This window comes from Erigeron canadensis, chromosome 9, assembly GCF_010389155.1.
Source record: "Erigeron canadensis isolate Cc75 chromosome 9, C_canadensis_v1, whole genome shotgun sequence".
Lineage (NCBI taxonomy): Eukaryota > Viridiplantae > Streptophyta > Magnoliopsida > Asterales > Asteraceae > Erigeron > Erigeron canadensis.
This window is the reverse complement of record NC_057769.1, coordinates 31994560-32011481: the sequence shown is the minus strand read 5'-3', so window position 1 is coordinate 32011481 and position 16922 is coordinate 31994560. Positions and strand designations below refer to the sequence as shown.

Here is a 16922-nt window from a genome sequence, read left to right as displayed (position 1 = left end):
TCAACGACTTCTAGGAATTATGTTACTTGCAATTGGCCGGCCTAAAATAGCATTTTAATTAGTCTCAAACAAATAAAAGAGAACATTATAGCTGAAATATAATTATATAAAATCATATAATATTGGTTCAAGTTTATTTATTTTTTGCGATTGTGAGTTGTCCAAATTCGACTTTCGTTTCTTTTGCTCGTCTTTATAACATGAAATACCATGATTATCACCATATATTAATTCCCCACACATCCAATATATTCTCCTTGCATCTATACACCATGGGCCAAAACTATATTATTCTTACCATTTTTGTATTCTTATGTCTCAACCAAGCACAATCCCATTATTTTTCAAAGAAATTATCACCAAAATATCTTGGTTTGAAGCAAGAGAAACTAACTCACCTCCATTTCTACTTTCATGACGTGATTAGTGGTAAACCCCCTAGCGTCGTCAAGGTAGCCGAGGCCGCGACATCCAACACCTCTAATACCGGATTTGGAACCACGGTCATGACCGACGATCCATTAACAGTTGGTCCCGAACTAACCTCCAAGATTGTGGGAAGAGCACAAGGGATAGTTGCATCTGCCGACTTAAATGAACCCGGGTATTTGTTTGTATTAAATTATGTTTTTGTGGACGAAAAGTACAATGGTAGCAGTTTGAGTATATTAGGGAGGAACGCCGTGAAAGAGCCGGTGAGAGAGATGCCTATCGTGGGAGGAACGGGTGTGTTTCGATTTGCTCGTGGTTATGCGCTCACAAAGACTCATTTCTTCAATGCTAGCAATGGTGATGCAACTGTTGAATATGATGTTTACGTTCTACATTATTGATCATTTTCTACAATTAATTTAATAATATTGGGATTGAAGATTCGACAAACGGTTTGTCACAAACCTTATAATTTGTGTGTGTTTAGACTTTTAGAGTGTAAATTAAAATCATGTTCTTTACCAAAAAAAAAAAAAATGTATGAGTAATGAACCAAAAAATATCACTAATCTATTCAATATTTTGACACATGGATTTCATTTTACCATTGATCTTTAATCTTTTATTATTATGCATATTTTTAAGCTTACATTTTTGACACATTAACCATTTTATTATTATGCATATTTTTAAGCTTATATTTTTGACACATTAACCATTTTTCTTAGTGTATTATAGCAATTTAAGTGTGTTGGGGTTGATTGGGCAGATAAGCGCTGAGTATGAATCAAAGATACTATCCAAACCAATTCAAGGTTATATTGTTAAATAATTAGTTCAACTGAAAGGACTGTTTCGTTCGTAAAGTTTACGAGAATTTCGTGGAACGAATTTGAAAAAAATAATTTTTTTCTTTTTTAATCTTATCATTGTTGGGCCGCAATCAATCTATGAAATAATGTCAAATAAAAAAGGTTTAGGGTCCATGAATATGCACAACATATTACGTATTTTTTTCGATAGATAATTTATTGTCAATGAATCAACAAATTACAAGGTGAACCAATCGATCATATATCATAGATCAATTGGTACCGTCATCATCATATGATTACATGAGCCTATAAATGAAGGTTGTAAGTCACAGTTTCAAATCTTTTTAAAGACAAATGAAGATCTTATATCTTATGATCCATATGTGTGAATAGTAAATCATCGGGAATGAGTTATATACAATGTATGCTTTAGATACTAAAGTGGACATGAAACCAGAAGTTTCTCACTTATTTACCTTATATTGAATTACAAGGTAAATTGTGAACACAACGATAAGAAGCCAAGAGGCCAATGTATTAAGGCATTTACAAAGAATTATTAATTTTTTAACATTGATTAAACTTTATAGGTAAAGTTAGATCAACTTTAACCATTAAATTATATTCAATGATCAAGATTAAAATTTGATGTTTAAATAATTCAATATAACTAAAGTTGATCCAACTTTACCCACTTTTAAAAACTCAATCAATTTACAAATATAATCTATTATTAATTCAACTTAAAATTGACTCCCGAAAAATTATGAGAAGTTAGTGAAATAACATCTGATTTATTTTTTTTTCCCTTGTCGTCTTTGAACTAAACGGTCATCGGGTCACAGCTTGTTTTCATGGAGGGCGGTTTCACCGTGATTGGTCATCAAGTTCATTTAAACTAAGATTTTACTGTATTAATTAAATACTATACTACTAGTAGGTCATTAACGGGTGGTTACGCAAACAAATTAGCTATTTACGCAAACATCTTAATATAATAATTGTGCATATGTGACGCAAATTTTTTACAACCTACCTCCTTAATTTTCCCTCTATAAAAAGATCGAAATGTATGTAACCTCCAGGCCTCTACATCGATCTACTCTCTTTAATTAATTTCTCTCCAATAATATGGGTCAACAAATTCTCCAAATTCACCAGCATAATGTTGCTATATATTTTATCATTCTCCTATCCTCTACACTTTTGCATCAAGCACAAGCCCATCAATTTTCACAAAAACTATCACAAAAAACATTTGGCTTAAAAAAAGAAAAACTAAGCCACCTTCACTTCTACTTCCATGACATATTGGGAGGAGATCACCCGACTGCCATCCGGGTGGCCGAGGCCGCCATGACCAACACCTCCAAAACCGCATTTGGAGCTACCGTCATTCTTGATGATCCGTTAACAGTTGGGCCCGAAATAACCTCCAAGATTGTGGGAAGAGCACAAGGGATATATGCATTTGCTGACTTAAATGAATTTGCATTGTTGATGGTACTAAATTACGTCTTTGTCGAAGGAAAGTACAATGGTAGCACCTTGAGTGTATTAGGGAGGAATGCACCGTTGACTTCAGTCAGAGAGATGCCGATCGTTGGTGGGACTGGGCTTTTCCGATTCGCACGAGGTTATGCTCTTGCAAAGACTCATTCTTTAAACGCGACCAATGGCGTCCTTGAGTATAATGTTTATGTCCTTCATTATTGATTATATTCAAATCGACATTATATATGTATATATCCAACGTTGTGCTGTTTTAATTTGTTGTAATGGTACTTATTACGACCCTTGACCTTGGAGGTGGGTATATACGGATGCATAGTTGGTCACTTGGTTTAAATTAGACCAAAATATATGTGACATATACTCCGTATATAATAAGTCACATTATATTGTCATGAGCCGGTTGTATATTATATAAGTCATATTATACGATACATATATAAACTAATCGTACATCATACAAGTACTAAATCTAGTAAGACTATATATATATATATGTGTGTTTTTTAGGTAAATAAAACAAGCATTAAAGTAAAACAAATAAAACAATAGGTTTTTCTTCACTGAAAATCACTGTGCATCATGAAAATCATTGTGTATCAACTGTTTCGTGAATCTTCATGCATCAATTTAACCATGATCCAAGGATCAAGATTTTGTCTTATTTATTTTACTTTAATACTTGTTTTACAATATATATATATATATATATATATGAGAGATCAAATGAGAAGGTGTGTTAAGGAGAGAAGGGAGAGAATGTCCTATTGGCCAATCAGAGTATGACACGTCGCCTCTAAAAAAATACGCGGTGGCATTTTTGTAATTAATTTGATTTCAAACCTAAGCTGACCCAATCCACCTCAAGCTGACCCAACTCAAGATGACTCAGCCCAAGATGACTCAGCCCAAGCTGACCCACCTTAACCTGACCCAACCCAAGCTGATTCAGCCCAAACTGACCCAACCCAAGCTTACTCAACCGAACCCCAAGCTGACCCAAACCCGTAATCTACATTTGTGTAGATTATGTGTAAATTGTGTCAAGCTAACCCGACCCCAAGTTGACCCAAATTGACTAGACCCCAAGCTGACTCAACCTAGAACCCAAGCTGACCCAAAACCCATAATATACATGTGTGTAGATTATGTGTAAATTGTGTCAAGCTAACCCAACCCCAAGCTGACCCAACCTGAAGAGACCCCAAGCTGACCCAAACCTGACCAAGATGACCTAACCTAGAACCCAAGCTGACCCAAAACCCATAATCTACATTTGTGTAGATTATGTGTAAATTGTGTCAAGCTGACCCAACCCCACGCTGACCCAACCTGACCCAGACCCCAAGCTGACCCAACTCTGACCAAAGATGACCCAGACCCCAAACTGACCCAACCCCAAGCTGACCCAAGTTGACCTAAACCTGACCAGACCCCAAGCTGACCCAACCCTGACCAAAGATGACCTAGACCCCAAACTGATCCAACCCCAAGCTGACCTAAACCTGATCAAACCCCAAGCTGGACCAAACTGACTCATACCAAACTAACCCAGGACCTAAGTTGATCCAACTTATGATGACCCAACCCAAGCTGCCCCAGCCTACTGAGAGCCCAAAATGACCAAGCTTTACAAAACTTTAATTTATTTACAAAATTGCCACCGCGTTTTTTTTTTTATCTTTAACACATGTCGAGTTCTGATTGGCTAATAAGATCTTCTCTCCCTTCTCTCCTTAACACACCTTCTTCCAGGATCCTCGCCTTTTATATATATATATATATATATATATATATATTGTATTGTACGTGTTTCTTTGAACTGATTAAAAAGATTCTACATCTATGATAGGATAAATGCTACTAAATGTGGCCAAGCCGGGGAAAAAAAATTTTAATCTATGAAAAATTTTTATAAGCATTACCATGGATTAATTAGTGGTTCACATAAAAACGAGATTTTTCAAAACCGGGTTGAAAACCTAAACAAAAACCGGTCAAATCTGGGTTTGATCAAAACCGACATGAGTTTGATCAAAATCGGCTTGGGTTTGGGAATCCCGACAGTATGAAATCGGTTTCGGGTTTCAAAATCGGGTAAATACTAGGTTTAAAATCAGACCAGGTACGGTTTTGGAAGAAAAAACCCCAACAAAAACTGATAAAATCCGGTCCACGTTTGACCAAAACCCGGTTTCAAACCGATAATTCGGGTTTGGTCAAACCCGTTTCTATTCTCATTGACCAAACCCAGTTTGGGTCGGGTTGAGCAAAACCCGACTTTTGTGTATGCGACTACCATGGATATAGTCCCATACTAGCTCCCATGCCAACAGTTGTGTTAGTTAGCTCGTCGTCTTCAATTCGTTGCTTGGCTCACATTATTAGCATGTCTTCGTCTTTGGAGCTTGTTGCCTTGTTGATTTTGGTGAGTCGGTCAGGTAAATTAATACGTATTTGATCATATTAAATGTTGTTTATTGATCACAAATAAATGGGGAGCAAACCCCTTTGTTGATCACAACTATTTATTGATCATAATATATATTGATCATAATAAATAGTTGATTTTTTATTGTTTAAGAGTGAATTAAACATTTCCAAACTTAAGAAACTCAAAAACTAAAAAAAGCTCACATGATAACTATCTTAATAGATGTAGGAGAGTTTTTTATTTTTTATTTGTAGCATCGAAGAATCATGTAACATGCAAATGTGGGGAGGGGTCTTAGTAATGTTGTACTCATCTAACACATGAGGAGCAAACCCTTTAGGACATTGCCAAGAATCGAATCGACATGAGCGTATTCGCGTAGGGTGTTAGCCATTTATCCGTTGCTGTCTTAAAAAAACATGGAGGAAATCACCACACACATATGTTACTTATTAAATACGATCATTATAATAATATGTAAGATAAGTTTAATTTTACCACTTAATAAAAATATGCGGTAAAATAATTACATGTCTTTTTGGTTACGTTTTAAGATTGAGATATACGAGTATCTTCACGTACAGTAGTAGATGTAAATCATTACAATATCAATTAAAAATATACAAAACATATATCTTTACATATAAACTGAAATACTAGTTTAATATGAATAATTAAGAAGAACAAAATAATAATTGAATAGGATAATAATTTAGATAGCGTAAATGATAATTAGTTGTATAAACCAACTGATGGACATCTAAAATTTACAAGAAACTCTCATATTGTGGCAATGATGTTCCATATTAATGTTTCTAAACTAGCTGGTCAAAACGATATATTTCTTCTAAATTACCGGTTTGAACAAGTTAACGTGATCAATTCCCTTTTTGTGTTAAAAGTTGTTTAGTTTATGGACTTATTTTTAATTTTGAACAACAATAATGATTGGATTCAACGGCATGTCTGTTAATTGTCCGATTAGCTCATAAACTTATTTGCTAAAGCACTGTTCCATATTAGAATGGTTCCGCGATCATTTCAAATTCTCCGGCCACTTGCTGGCAAACACTAGCTAGCTAGTTGCCTACAAGACGACGTAATACATCTTAATAAATTAAATATAACAAAATGCGACCAGGCCACTTTTTCCTTTATAAGAAGAAATGCAAATTTAAACTAGACCTCTACACATATATTGATATATACATCGATCTCTCTAGCTTTCTCTCCTGGTTAATTAAATTTCTCCAAAATGGTTCAACAATGTGTCCAAAAACACAAGCATGTTATTTTTATCATTCTTCTATTATTTACTACACTTTTGCATCAAACACAAGCCCATCAATTCTCAAAAAAATTGTCACAAAAAGGATTTGGCTTAGAGAAAGAAAAACTAAGCCACCTTCACTTCTACTTGCAAGAAATAGTGACAGGAGATCACCCGACTGCCGTCCGAGTCGCCGAGGCCGCCGTGACCAACACCTCCAAAACCGCATTTGGAGCTACCGTCATTCTTGACGACCCGTTAACAGTTGGGCCCGAAATTACCTCCAAGATTGTGGGAAGAGCACAAGGGATATACGCATTTGCTGACTTAAGTGAATCTGCATTGTTGATGGTACTAAATTACGTCTTTATTGAAGGAAAGTACAATGGTAGCACCTTGAGTATATTAGGGAGGAATGCACCGTTGACTTCGGTCAGAGAGATGCCGATCGTTGGTGGGAGTGGGCTTTTCCGATTTGCACGAGGTTATGCTCTTGCAAAGACTCATTTTTTTAATGTGAGCAATGGTGATACGGTCGTTGAGTATAATGTTTATGTCCTTCATTATTGATTACATCTTCAAATCGACATTATCAGAGCAGAATATGGCATATATATATATTATTATAAGTCACATTATGTCATGATTCGGTTGTATGATATATATGTATACTAATTTGAAGTGATAGTTGTATCGTTTGTACTTTTATCATAAGACTATAATTAAATGCATTCTCTTCTTGTTGAGTTCCTTTGAATTGGTACATGATTATCAATTTATTTATTTTTTTCTACATCTGTTAGATATACATAGTGTGAAGTTATATCCAATTAGTCGTTTTAGGTGAAATGTTGCTTTCCTAAAAAATCATGATCGTGACATATCTCTTTAATTGAATATTTTGTACATCTTATGAGGCGTTGAATATATATATATATAGAAGCTGCTAGTTCAAATAAATGGTGGGTTGGTAAAGAATAAGTCACTCTATAGAATCTTTAAACAAAATCTTTAACCGACATGTGATATGAAAGAAAAAGAGCATTACCATGGATCTAGTCTAGTCGACTTCGTTGCTTGGCTGGCATTATTAGCACGGCCACGTCTTTGGGACTTGTTAAACACTAAAAATATCAAAAACTTTTTATGATCGATCGGTAAACAATGTTGAAGAGGTATTTGGTTTGATCACTAACTATTTTTTTAAAATCAAATGTAGCTGTTGCAATAAAAAAAAGAAAATTATTCTAATTTTTTATGTAGGCTAACGATATAATTGATTCGGCTCACCCCTTCGGTTTTTCCTTCTTCGCCTATAAAACTCAAGAAGTAAAGAAAAGGCTAAAATACCAGTGGAGCTACATACAATATTAGATGGGCCAAGGACCATCTTTATAAATTTGGCCCACTCAAAATAACCGGTCCATTTAAATTTGTTGGGTCACTGGTTGTCTTGCACTGTTACAAAGTACAATTAGTCGTATACGAGATGTAAATTTTCTGTGCAACACCAATACACCATTAGACATTAGTTATGCCAAATTGCCAATTACAAACATTAAATATTTTTTAAAGTTTAAATAAAATCTTTAATGATCTATGATATTTTTATTCATATGCAATCTAATTTGTTACTCTTACATCCTAAAGTATGTACTTAGTTTATCGTTGATATTAATATCAATTCTATCATTTAAAGTTATATAAAGCAGCGGCTATAGCTTAAGTCTCTAAAGTTAAAGAAACTTAATATATATAATATTACTACTTTCGAGTTTCGAACTTTGTATTTCATGTTTGGTTCATCCTAAAAAAAATTATGGCTGCAAAATGGTAGATAATAGATAAGAATGTTATACTATATATTAATTTAGTTCATTATATTATTTATGATAAAAATCTTAAATATAAAGATAAAATAATAAAGTTCATATGTTTATTATTTCAAATTTTAAGAGAAATAGAAATTTTTATGATATAATATAGATATTTAACAAACGTTTTAAGGATTTTATGATTTTTATCATTTTGTGGCCATTTGAAAATCCTTTTTGATGATATAAATGCCATCTACTACTTTTCACCCGAACCTCTTTTGGGTCGCTCAACACACGTGTTTTTTGTAGTTACGTCAAAGTGATGGAACAGTTTGCTCGTTGTAAGGTCATGAATCAATCAAATGTTTGACTTAAAACACACGGTCATGTTTTTTTTTTTTTCCAATAAAAGATTGACCTCGGCGCCCTTATTTTTCGTATATCCAACTAATTTTATTTCATAAAAAAATGATTTTGGATTCTGGCAAAGTCTCGGGCGTATTTTACTAACACAAGAATTGAAAGCTATAAAATTAAATTACACTAGTCTGAGTTTACCAATTATCTTTAAAATTAATAGATACTCCATAAAAATAGTGTAGTATTAATAGACACTCTACCACTAGCCTTAAGTCCCCCGAAGTATCAATTCGTATCTTGATGGTTGTTCACGGCCATGTTAAAAGTTATTTTCTACGTCTTCGGTTCTGGTATTTTGATAATTAAAGACCGCCATCACACCACGCAAATAGCTTTCAAAATGCATTGATTATTTTTTGGGTGAAATCAACTCCGTAATCTTAGAAAGATATTCTATTCGACGAGAATTAAAAAATTTGACCAACTATGACTACATCTTGCTGTTGTAATAAGTGGGGGAAATAAAAAACTTTTGAATTCATGGTCCTAGTAGTGCTGGGGGGACAAAGTAATGGTTTCAACTTTCCAATTTTCTTCTCTATGCCTCGATAAGTGGAAGCTTCTAATTAAGGAGTCGATCACTTTTTCCACAAGCTAGGCCATAAACCTAGAATGTCAAGCGAATTTTTTGTACGGATACGATAAACATCAAAGCATTTGGTACAACTACGAACCTTTTTCTAAAAGTTTGTAAGACTACGAAAACCGGTGTCTAAGACACCGGTCTTAAAATTTTTCGGTAAACCCGGCATCTCAAACACCGGTCCTAGTATACGTGGCAACCCAAAGCCGGTGTCTTAGACACCGGTCTATAACTTTCTGACATAAACGGTGACTTTGAGGCCGGCTTTCATTAGTTTTTTCCTTTTTTGTTGTCGTAGACGAAAAAATAATACATGGATGCAACTTTTTACCAAGTAGCTATGCGAGAAGAGCGAAACTTAAAGGTTGTCGTTGTCATCGCCGATCTTACCTTTTTTTTCCTTTCAAATTCGGTATTCTGAACGCCAGTCATAAGCTTGTGATAAGTAAAGGAGTCAATTGATGTACTTAGCTTTTTATTTAGGTTATATCTGATAACAAATTGGGGAAAATATGTTCAGAGTGTAACTTACATTGGGAAGAAGTCGGAAAGAAGATAGAAGTGGGAAAGAAGATAAAGAGGTTATATTGTATGGTGGAGACTGACTTCAAATGTATGTATGTATTATCATTAAAAATTAAATTAAATTATTAAAAAACTCTTTAAATTGGGCGATATACATATGGTTCCTAGAAAAAAGTGTCAATTAGTACGTGTTAGACAACTTTTTTTTTGAGAGGTGAATTTCGCTTAGAAACTTCGTGTCGCGATTCGACAACGGGAGGTCTAACATACGTTGTCTTAACCGGGTCCGCGTTAGAGAGCTTCCTCGAAGTAGAAATGTCTATTTCAAATACCCGACGGGGAAAACCCCCTACCAATCGGTCCGAAGACACGACGATCAATAGGGGTAAACCCTGCCTCCTCAGACTTGAACCTGGGTATACTTGGAGCCAAACATTTATAGAAAAACTTCCTATGTACTTCCCAAGTCTTGAATCCAAGACCTTCTGCTTGTAAGGCAAGTGTTCAACCACTTGAGCTAACTAGGAAGTACACGCGTTGACAACTGATGCTCGTTAACTCCCAACTTTCATTTATTTTTTTATTATTTTTTTTTTAAAGGCCCCAACTTTCATTTATGATTATTTTGTTACTCCAACAGTCTAGACTACAAGGCTGGTTATAAAATTCAGATTTGTTTACTAGTATGAATGTTTGAGGTGGGCTTAAACAAACTATAAATTTTAGTTAAATAAATGTCAAACTGTTTATTATTTTTCTTTTTTGTATCTTCAATTCTATTTGCTATAAATTTTTAAATTTTCTTTCTTTTTGAAAAGATATCAAAAAGATATTTGCTATAATGTATTTAAAAATTAGATTATTGTCTCGCGTAATACGCAAGATAACATATTTAATTAGTGACAAGTTATCGTTTCACAATATCATACATTGATAACCATATATAAAAGATGTTGAAAATAGATTAATTAGTATCATGGTGCCAAAGTTGTAAATTAATTAGTATGTTGTTGTTAATGTATGTCTTTATATAGAAAAAAAAAACATAAAATTTCATGATTTTATTTTTCTATAAACAATTAGTAACACTTCAAATTATTGTGTCAAGTGATAGTTTGAAATTCAATATAAACAAATTTGTTTAGCGGAATATAAATAAGAGCTCTATATGGATTTGACTTCTCTTTAATTAGTGTAACTATATTAGTCATTTTTTACAATTTTCACGTAGTTTAATGTTTATATAAATATACATATAAAGAAAATTTAACAAAACAAAAGTAGTTAGCATTTGAACCACGCATGTCTGAGATGAAACCCAATATTATTAAAAACCCTCTTAATTATCCACTCATACAAACTTCGAAAGTGTGATTTATACCCTAATGGATTTCCTTAAGGTTTAAGACCTTACCAGTAGCTCACCTTTTGAAAGTTTACTTTTTCTGTTTATAGTTAACCTTTTGAAATTTTTAAAATTAATTTCACATTAATATATTGAGGTTTCGAAATATGTACTTATAGTTAAATTTTTAGAAATTTTCAAAGTACTTTTTAAAATCATGGTTGAATTTTATTATTAATATTAATAATATTTGAAACAAATATTGGATTTATGTAACAAATTTAAAAACTAAAATATTTAGGAAATTAAAATCTTAAACTTTTAATTTTTACTTTAATTAACATAACTTATGTAAAAGCAAATTATAATACAATAATTAAGATTTGAAAGTTCATAATATAATCTTATAAGAGACCCTAAATTTCAACTTTTAGATTTATTAGGAACAACATATAATGAATAACTTATTAAAAAGTGTCAAGTAATAAGTTTTTCAATTTGATAGGATCAACAACATAAGCAAATGTTAATTAAATGAAATAAAATATTTCAGTTGGTTAATAATTATTTAAGAAAATCGTATTTTTGTATATATAAAAGTAAAATTATATTTTTTGTATATTACACGAGACAATATAAATACGCGAAATAAACACAATAAGTTTTAAGAATAACATAATTATTAATTATAGGTAAAACATGTTAAAATACAATTGTATTGTTATGTAAAGTTTTATTTGCATCAAAAATGGCTTTTTTAATTTGTTTTCTTGTAATATTTTGTCAATATATAAAAGGTAATTGTCTTGCATTGAAATTTAAATATGCGTACGAAATTAAACTAAGTTAATAAAAAATTTAAGGCATGTAATGAAAAATTGAAACTCATTATGTGTTTATAATTATATACCATGTATTCAATCTCTATATGTAACTAAGAGATGATAGTTTCATAGGTGACATTTTTAATTTTTTTGTCACATTAGATTTTTAAAGAGGTGTCATATTTTCCATTTAAATTGTTATATCTATGTTACCATGTACAATCTTTATCATCAATTTTGATCATAATCATTAATCATAATCCTAATCATTAATATTTAATTTTCTATTTTATATATAAGTACAAAGATTATATATATTATACTACTTTTTTTTAATTAATTCAATGATAATTATCTTTTATCAAATAAGATTGTTTATTATATTATGTTTATTTTTTGAAAAGTATTTATTATATTATATTTAATAATTATATACCATGAGAAAGACTTTTATGATTTAAATATTTATGTTTCATTAGTCTTGCTTTTATACTTAGCGTACATAATATATTCATAAATTATAAAAAAATTTTATCAGTCGTAATCTGATAATTCTTTATATTACTATAACTATGAATAATAATGTAACTATCAATTATTGTTTTTATATTTTTGTTCTCAATTATCCCGCACAACATACGAGTTTAATCTAGTATCTAGTATATATAGTGAATGACATGCTTTTTCTTTTATTAATAAATTAATAGTTATCTATATTAGTTAAATAATAGTCGGATAATCTAAAAGACCTTTAATGTATATAATATAATTATAAACGATTTGATAACTTAATAATACGGTTACAATATAAACTCATACATGCATGAGTATATATATTAGTTCATTATGTTTACACATTACACTAATCGATCGATCTATGGCTTCCTAGGTATATACATACTTTATTAAATATACAAAATTTAATTATCTCAAATACAAGGACTAATATTGTGTTTTCTTAATATTAGTGATTAAATATTAATGGTGGGAACTGTAAATTAGTAATGGAAAACAAAAAAGTGTAAATTATTCAAAGTAGATGGACTAATGTTGTGTTTACTTAATATTAAATTTGGTAATGGTACTATTATTTAGATCTAAGGGTTGTAATTAAAAGTTTGAACTCATCTAACGGTCCTTATTTCTCCATAAAAGAATTTAGGACCTTGTTATATATATATTGGTAGATATATTAATCATTATTATAAATTTACCAAATATTTAATCTTCATGAAGTAGCAAGTTTGAAAATACTATCTTAAAGATAATCATAATCCAAATTGTTTTTCACCGATGATTTAGAAAAAATATTAAACATTCAAATCACTGCAATTGTAAAATATGATATATGAAATTGGCAAAATCAGAAAGTTAGGACTTATGTATATATTATATGATTTTCAAGGGGGTTTAATATAAAATGAACAAAATAACAAATTGATAACCCACTCACCTTCATCTTCTCCATGCCATACCTCACCTCCATTGAAAAAAACCTGCATTTTTTTACCTTCAATAATATAACATACAAAGCGGGAGGGTTTTTCCAAAAAAAAAGGTTTTAAGACCGGTGTCTAAGACACCGGCTTTGTCAGAAAAACACACAAACTCATGAAAGCCGGCATCTAAGTTACGTTTGTTGACATGAAATATGAAGACCGGTGTCTAAGACACCGACTTTAGCTTGCCACGTATGATAGGACCGGTGTTTTAGACACCGGCTTTGCCCAAAAATATTAAGACCGGTGTCTAAGACACCGGTTTTCGTAGTTTCGCAAATTTTCACCCACAAGTTCGTATTTACACCAAATGCTTTGATTTTTGTCGTATCCGTACAAAAAATTCAATGTCAAGCATATTAGAGTAAATTCTTGACACACGCGGCTTAGTTATTTCTTTGCCACAAGTCAGATTTGTTGTATTCACAATCTCCTTGTTTTATGAATGTTTAGGTTTAACAACTTTGATTTAAATAACAAAATATATTTGGAAAATAGTTGGAGTTGTTACATACTATTATACACATTGTACATAGCTAATTAGCTAGTAAGAGAATAATCAAAAGACATATATATTCATAATTAATAAAAAGAACTTCGAGTAATTTCAGCTGCTAGATTTTCAAAGTCTTATGTTTTTATATATTATTTTATCAAAGTGCATGTGGAATGGAATATATGTATCCATTGTTCAATTTTTTCCACACGGTATACCAGAAAAGATGGGGGACCAAGAATACATATAGCCGACCAGATTCTTGGGCCGCCTTTAAGCCCGTATTTCTCTGGTCCATGATATCCATAGTGAAATAGTGAATCACTGAATTGCCACATCTAATGCATAATGATGTAAACATGTAAAAGATGTTAGTTTATTCGGTAAATTTTAGGATTATTTATAAAAGTAAAGGTATAAGAATACAGTTCAAAAAAAAAATACTCGTATGGAAAACATATTATCTTTTTAACTTCTCTTTTCCTTTACTACTAACAAAATCGTCAAATATAGCAAAACACTACAAAAGTACAAATAGACATGCTTTAGGACACTGGACACGTATATCACAAACAGTAGCCAAAAACTGCTATAACATGATCGAAAATTCTTCAAACACTAGCTAAAACCAAGACTGACACGTCCGGCATGCTATTTATTTTGTGTTTGTTTTGATTGAACTCTTTTAACTTTAACTATTGTTATAGATTCTCTTTAAATGATTCTTTTTTTCTTTTTGACTAAACAACAGTAATGCTCAAATAATTAAAATGAGCATATAATAAACTTAATCCAGCTACAAAAGATGACAACCAACCTTGTTAGGGAAATCACTAAATTAAATATTTTTATTTCAAAAACTTTATACGCATATTTAGAAACTTTAGTACTTTATCTTGCGCATGATATGATGTGTAGATTAATCAAGAAATAAAGAAAAAAACTAAGTTGAGGAAGGTACATAGAAAGCGAGTTAGAAGGTTCAAGAAGAGAAAATATGGACAAAAAGCTTTTCTACTATTGTTTTTTATTCAAATAAAACAAATTTTTAAAAAATAATAATATATATAAAAAAAATCTTAATTAACTGAAAATCATTGTGTGTCATAAAACTTTGTGTACATCTATATATACTCTGGGTCAATTTTATCATAATCTAATAGTTAAGATCATATCTTATTGTATTAATTCAATACTTGTATGTTTAGTACTTTAGTTATAACCATTTTTAAGTCTAAGGATTGATTAATTTTGTAGAAAAATGATGAAAACGTAGAATGAAGAAGGGTTATAAAGATAGAAAAAGGAAAGTGATAAAAATGGTTAGTATTATCTCAAGTGTTAAACCCATTATTATACGAAAACAATCTCACACGAAAGGAAGTCCCTTTTATATAATTTAGGGAAAGGGATATTGATGTATAACGAATTTTTAATTCTCATACACTTACCACGTTTCATTTTTTATCTTCATATAAGGCCAAATACCACAACTAGTACACCACTCAAAACCTCAAACAATTAATCCTCTCTCTATTTTCCCTCAACCAAACCATGGCACAAACTCTCTCAATACCCAAGTACACAATTCTTACATTATGTCTATTCACAATTCTTATTCAAACACAATCCCATCAATTTTCAAAAAAATTGTCACTAAATACACTTGGTTCCAAAAAAGAGAAGCTAAGTCACCTTCACTTCTATTTCCATGACATAGTTGGAGGTGACCATCCTACCGCGGTTCGGGTAGCTGAAGCTAAAATAACAAACACCTCCCGAACCGGGTTTGGTGCTATAGTCATGATAGACGACCCGTTGACCGTTGGTCCAGAACGGACCTCCAAGATTGTTGGAAGAGCTCAAGGGATATATGCATCCGCTTGTTTGAGTGACACTCGATTACTAATGACTCTAAATTATGTTTTTCTCGAAGGAAAGTATAATGGTAGCACTTTGAGTATACTAGGGACTAATCATGTGATGTCGCCGGTGAGAGAGATGCCGATTGTCGGTGGTAGTGGGCTATTCCGATTTGCTCGTGGTTATGCACTTGCAAAGACTGTTTTCTTTAACATTAGCAATGGTGATGCTGTTGTTGAGTATAATGTTTATGTCTTACATTATTGATTTATCATATTGGCAGCTAGCGGCAATATATGATTTTGGTGTATTTGTTGTGAGTTATTAATTAATGTGATATATTTTTTTTGCTTTTTGTTTTGTAATAATAAAATCAAACAAATAACATAAATTTAGGAATTTTGAGCACACGAAATAACATAAATTTGATTTTTATCAAAGAAATATTCTTTGAAGATTTTTACCCAAATCAAACTTATTTCATATACCTAAAAATAATCCATTTAATTAGAAGATGGTGACTTGTAAAAATATCCAGTGATAAGAATACGTACAAAAAGAACTACCGAAATATATATATGGATAATATATCAAATTATTAAAATTTTAGGTTGATGTTTAGAAATACGAGTTAGGTTGATTAATTATTTTTTTTTTTTACAATTATGAGTTATTTTTTAATAAGAAAATACATCATCGAAACCTTTTATGATTATTAAAATTATAGCTTTTTTTTAAGAGTTAGAATAACTTCAAACGTATTGATGTTATCGTTAATTGTTTTTGTTTTTTCATCAATATTAACACCAAAACGTCAAATTGGTATTTTGGTCTAAACTTTCATTTCCAACGAATACACCAAATATGGTGTCAATTTAGTATACTACAAAGAATTGTAAGTTACGGTTTTTTCATATATATATATATATATATATATTGAATTTGTGATCCATTCATGTAATTATAATATAAACAATCAAAATAAAGTTCTCTTAATTAACTAAAGATAGATAACATTAACATAATATTATACGAGTAACTAGAATATTATTGACTTTCGAAAATAGTTAACGAAAGTTAAATGTGT

At 31.3% G+C, this 16922-nt stretch overlaps 4 protein-coding genes across 4 annotated transcripts; all 4 read left to right on the top strand.

The window, feature by feature from the left end:
- Positions 1 to 272: 272 nt before the first annotated feature.
- On the top strand, positions 273 to 833 carry LOC122583592 (dirigent protein 21-like). The gene has a single exon (XM_043755979.1). The coding sequence runs from the start codon at positions 273 to 275 to the stop codon at positions 831 to 833; it is 561 nt and encodes a 186-aa protein (XP_043611914.1).
- Positions 834 to 2378: 1545 nt separating this feature from the next.
- Positions 2379 to 2963, top strand: LOC122583591 (dirigent protein 21-like). Its single transcript, XM_043755978.1, has one exon. It carries the CDS (start codon positions 2379 to 2381, stop codon positions 2961 to 2963), a length of 585 nt encoding a protein of 194 aa, XP_043611913.1.
- Positions 2964 to 6418: 3455 nt separating this feature from the next.
- Positions 6419 to 7068, top strand: LOC122583025 (dirigent protein 21-like). Its single transcript, XM_043755462.1, has one exon. It carries the CDS (start codon positions 6449 to 6451, stop codon positions 7031 to 7033), a length of 585 nt encoding a protein of 194 aa, XP_043611397.1. The 5' UTR covers positions 6419 to 6448; the 3' UTR covers positions 7034 to 7068.
- An 8397-nt stretch (positions 7069 to 15465) lies between these two features.
- On the top strand, positions 15466 to 16187 carry LOC122582061 (dirigent protein 21-like). Its single transcript, XM_043754409.1, has one exon. It carries the CDS (start codon positions 15527 to 15529, stop codon positions 16100 to 16102), a length of 576 nt encoding a protein of 191 aa, XP_043610344.1. The 5' UTR covers positions 15466 to 15526; the 3' UTR covers positions 16103 to 16187.
- Positions 16188 to 16922: the final 735 nt, after the last annotated feature.